Here is a 5,169-nt window from a genome sequence, read left to right on the forward strand (position 1 = left end):
AAAAATTTAAAAAAAAAAAAAAAAAAGATCCAAAGGCCATCTAATAAGACTAAATGAGAAAAGCGTGGTCAATGTTAACAGAAACACTAAGGGGAGAAGGAGTAAGGGATGTGTGGTAAGGAAGGGGGTAAGATAACATTCTGTTCATTTTAAGCACAGTGTTTAAAATTATGCACATGTGAACTTTTCTAAAATAAAACCTAATCTAAAAAAGGGCTATGAAACAAGAAACTGGAGACACAAGCCCACTCCGTAATGCCTGCTGGCTATGGGAAGGCGCTCCACTTCACCAAGCAATGCCACTTCCCACACATCCACGCAGAAGCACAAACCTTCCAGGGAGCTTTTCAACCCCATCTCTTAAGGAGAAGGAAGCCAAGACTCACTGAACATTTGAAAAAAGCCTCTAACAAGGCAATACAGAAGTACAAGCAAAATGAAAAGGAGGGGGTGTGAAACAGACTATGCCTGAAATGCCAAGAGAAGACAATCTTCTAGTAATAACCTCAGCACAAAAGATCTATGGGCGTGGCATGGTGGCACACATGGGTAATTCCAATACTTGAGAAGCTGAGGCAGGAAGATTGCTGTGAGTTCAAGGCCAAAATCAAAAAAAGTATGTACATGAATCAAGAACCAGACTCTTTTTAAAAGGGTGTGGGAAGCAAATAGGGAGGGACGGGGGAGGCAGCTTCAGAAAACAATTCAAGGCCTCTCAAATTTAAAAACATTGTACATAGGAGCCCATAAATGAAAAGTATATGACGAGTTGGAAGATATGATTCTGAACATTACCCAGGGAAACAGAACAGAAAGACAGATGGGAAGTGGGAGAGAAAAGAAACTAGAAAATTAGAGAATATATTCATAAGGTCTAACATCCATCTAAGTAAGATCCAGAGGAAGAAAGGAAAAAACAAACTATATATGTGACAAGGATTAATATCCAGAAAATCCCATACAGTCCAATTTTAAAATAGGCACCAGCCCTAAATAGACATTTCTCAAAAACAGAATTATAAAATCCTATCACAAAAAAAATTACGAAATCCCAGCACTCTGGGAGACTGAAGCAGAAGGAATACAAGTTTGAGCCCAGTCTGGGCAATTCAGTGACATACTGAGATCCTGTCTCAAAAACAAAATAGTCACAATAATATTAATAAGAGCTGGGGAAGGAACTTGGTGTAAAGGCCCTGGGATCAATCCCCAATAAAGGAGAAAGAGGGGAGAAAGGAGAGGGTGGGGATAGGGGGGAGGGGCAGAGGAAGGAAAGGGAAGGGAAGGGAAAGAAGATGTGACAAAATGCCTAATATTACTAACCATCAGGGAAATGCAAATGAAAACCACACCATTCCAGTGAGAATGGCTACTATCAAAAGGGCAAAATACAAGAGCTGCCAAAATTGCAAAGAAAAGAGAACCCATGTGCTCTTAGGATGAATGTAAATTAGTAGAATGATTATGAAAAACAACACAGAGGTTCCTCAAAAAATTAAAAATACAACTACCATATGATCCAGTGTCCCACTAATGGGCATATATCTAAGGGAAATGAAAGTGATACAAAGAGACATTTGCATTCCCATGTTAGGTCTATTTACAGTAGCCAAGAAATGGAAACAGTCTATTCATCAATGGATGGAAAAAAAAAAAATATAAAATATATATATATATATATATGAATAATCTTTGGCCATAAAAGGGGATAAAATCTTGTCATTTGCAGCAACAGGGATGGAACTAGAAATTATGTTAGTGACATGAATCAGGTAAAGAAAAATAAACACTGCATTTCACTCGCACATGAAATCAAGAAAAGTGGATCTGGTGGACATTGAGAGTAGAACAGCACTTACCATAAGCCAGAGAAAAACTGATGAATGGGTAAAGTTAGGTAAGATCAAAAAGTAAGCAAGGGCCCAGGGAGATGGCTCAGTGGAATAAGTGCTTCCCTGGCAAGCGCAAGGGCCTGAGTTCAATCCCCAGTTCCGTCACATGCCTATAATCCTAGCACTAGGAGGCTGAAGCAAAAGGATCAGAAGTTCAAGCCATGCATGGACAATTTAGTGAGATCCTGTCTCAAATAAAAATAAAAATAGGGCTGAGGATATTATTCTTCAATACTAGGGTGGGGGCTTGAGCTATATAGTGAGAGATCTATCTTGTCTAAACAATGTATGCTTAACTTCATTTAAATATTATACACATACACAAACATCACAAATGCCCTATAAATATGTAGGATTTTTGTTTTTACACGTATCAGTTTAAAATAAACTTATAGTCAGGTGTGGTGGCATGAGCCTGTAATTCCAGCATCAAAAAGGTTGAGGCAGGAGGACTGCAAGAGTTTGAGGTCAGCCTGAGCTGAGTTACATAGTGAGCTCAAGGCTAGCCTGAACTATATACCAAGACCCCATCTCAAAAAATAAATTAACTTTGTAAAACAAAGAAAAGATGGTCTACGGGTGGGCTCAGGGATAGAGCACTTGCCTGGCATGTATGAGGCCCTTCAAAAAAATAAAAAATTTCCCAAAAGTTTCTCACACAGTGGAGAGAAATAAACCTAGGCCACTTTCAGACAGGAAGGACAAAGAAGAGTGGAGCAATATTTTTGGATAATTTTGTTGGTAGTGAAAATCAAACTCAGGACCTTGCACTTGCCAGGCAGGGGCTGTACCACTGAGATATATCCACGGACCATCTTTGTATTTTTAATGAGACAATTACTTTTGACTCAGAATTCCTCACCCAGCCACAACTGTGAAAGTGAAGTAAAGCTGTCTTCTGATGAAGACCTCAGAAAATCAGCCTCTAACTCATCTCAGGCAGCCTTAAGGTGAGCACCACCAAGGAGGGGGAGACCAAGAGAAAGATGGCTGAGGCCACATGGCAGTGGCGACTGCCAGAGAGAAGCCAGGCAGTGCTAGAGGCAGCAGGGACAGGGCAGCAGCCAGGCAGAACAGACTGAAGTAGGTCAGAGGCCCCAGAGGGACAGGCTGAGATGATCACAATAGTGAACCAACCCAGTGTGTTGGATGAGGCAGAAAGGAATCAGGAGACTGAGATAGGGCAGCTGTGAGACAAGCCAGGGGAGCTGAAAGCCGCTGCAGTACATGGCGTGTGTGTGGCTGAGGATCACCATAGTTTTGCAATACACCGTATAGAAATACATGATATGTGTATAAATAGCTTCAGTAAGACAAAGTGTTTTTTAATACCAATCCCAAAGAGTGGTCATCACTCTAATATATAAAAGCATCTACTTGAAGGCTTAAAAAAAAAAAAAAAGAAAGAAAGCCTAACACAGTAGCCAAATCTGTAATCTTAGCAACAAGGAAGCTGAGGTAGAAGATTCACAAGAGTCCTGCCTGGCAATTTAGCAAGACCTTGTATCAAAATAATAAACTGAAAATAAAAAAGGTTGGAGATGTAGCTTGGTGGTAGAGCACCCCTGGGTCCCACAGGGAAAATTTTTTTTTTAATCTTGTCCAAAGCAAGAATCGAGAGGGTCTCTGCAGGAAGTAGCAGTGGAAGAGAGCCTGCGACGGTGAGTTCTGAAAGAAAAACCTTTTCCTTTCCCTGATGCCCAAATTAGAAATTTTAGCAGAGCACTGAGCACTGCCGAGGCCAGGGGGAGGAGCCTATAGCTCTCCACGGAAAGCGCTCAAGGCACACCAGGCATGAACTCAAGGCACACGGGTACCTCTGAGCCAAGATGCCACCTAAACAGTTTCTATATACAGTGCACTTTGCAGCTCCTTCACTGACAACGAAGGAAGAGAAGCCCGCTCAGCCTGATACAGTATACCTCCTAACTTCAGGTGGCTCGTTCCCACAGGAATGGCCGGGAAGCCGGTTCCTGCTGCCTCTGCGGTCTGCTAAGCTGAATGCTAGCACCGATCACGCAAGCATCAGGAGATGGTGGGGACTCAAGCGACATGACAGTAGGCCACTCCGCCAAGGATGACGTGAGAACTGCTTACACGTTGACCAACCGCCTAGCCAGACTCACAGTCAAAATTCCATCTCATCAGAATTTGCTTATGCATCCCGAGCCTCCATGTCTTCATTTATAAAAACAGATTAAAACTGTACCCCTACATTTTACGACTTCTTTGAACATTGCACGAGGAAATACAGACCTGTGTGGGGATATATAATAGTCTCTCAATAAACTGCTATTTTTTCAGGGCTTAGGGTCCGGGGACCTCAGGGAGAGGCCTGCTCAACCGGAGCGCCAAGAAAGACCTCACCACCCAAACCACAATAGGCAGAACTGACCACCAGGCACCGGCGCCCCAGCTCCGCACCCCGCGAAGGGTAGGGCACCGGTGGGCAGGTAAGGCACCTGCTTGCAGACCAGAGCCCCGAAGGCAAAGGACTGCACACCAGGAAGAAGAACTCAGCCCCGAGGTTCTCATCGCGAGGGGCGCGCAGTCACACGCTGAAGACCTCAGTCCAGCCGCCCCCACTGAGTCCCTGCCACCACCTAAGGACGCCGGAGAGGGCGCAAGTGGGCCACGCCTTCCCCAAGCGACCGTCCCCGGAGCAAACCAAAACAAAACCAGAAAGCTAACCAAAACACGAAACAGGAAGCGCCTTCTCGGGCACCCGGACGCCCGTCCGCCCCGCATCTCGCGCGCCCCTGGGCAGGTACCTGGGAGCGCGGCGTCCTGCTGGTCCCGGGTCTCCGCGCCCCCGGCCTCCGCGGCCTCCGGGGCCTCCGCAGCTTCTGGGGCCTCCGCGCCCCGCTCTCCGGCCTCCCCGGCCTCCGGGGCCTCTACGGGCGAGGCAGGTGCGCACCGGGGCGAGGGGTCTGGCGCCGGAGAGCCCGAGCCGTCCGAGGCGCCGTCAGGGCCCCAGGAGTCCCACAGCCAGGGCGCGTGCGCCTGCTCCAGCAGTCTGCGGCCCAGGCGGTAGCGCAGCAGCTCGCGGTAGCAGGACGCATACTGATCCCAGCGCGGCTCCCGGTAGCGCTTCATGTACTCGCTCTTCACCCCGCTGCCCGGGGACATGGTGCCGCGCGCCCCTCGCTACGTTGCTACAGCGGAGCTCACGACACAGAGCCCACCCCGCCTGGCCCGGCCCGCCGCTCAGTTCAAACTCGAGCCCCGCCCGGAGGGGGAGGGAGGGGGCGGAGCGGGGGAGGGGAGGGGCGGAGGG

General features: G+C 47.3%; 1 protein-coding gene across 2 annotated transcripts in view; it reads right to left on the reverse strand.

Annotated features, from left to right (window-relative positions):
• Ccsap (centriole, cilia and spindle associated protein) overlaps window positions 1-5,087 on the reverse strand; it is a 16,444-nt gene extending 11,357 nt beyond the window's left edge. For both annotated transcript variants that reach the window (XM_004640806.2, XM_023700824.1), the window contains exon 1: window positions 4,664-5,087. In XM_004640806.2, the coding sequence (XP_004640863.1) occupies window positions 4,664-5,021 (358 nt within the window). In that variant the 5' untranslated portion in view covers window positions 5,022-5,087. The remainder of the gene's footprint in view (window positions 1-4,663) is intronic.
• Between the last annotated feature and the right edge of the window lie 82 nt (window positions 5,088-5,169).

Source organism: Octodon degus, unplaced genomic scaffold (assembly GCF_000260255.1).
Source record: "Octodon degus isolate 3935 unplaced genomic scaffold, OctDeg1.0 scaffold00127, whole genome shotgun sequence".
NCBI classification, from domain to species: domain Eukaryota; kingdom Metazoa; phylum Chordata; class Mammalia; order Rodentia; family Octodontidae; genus Octodon; species Octodon degus.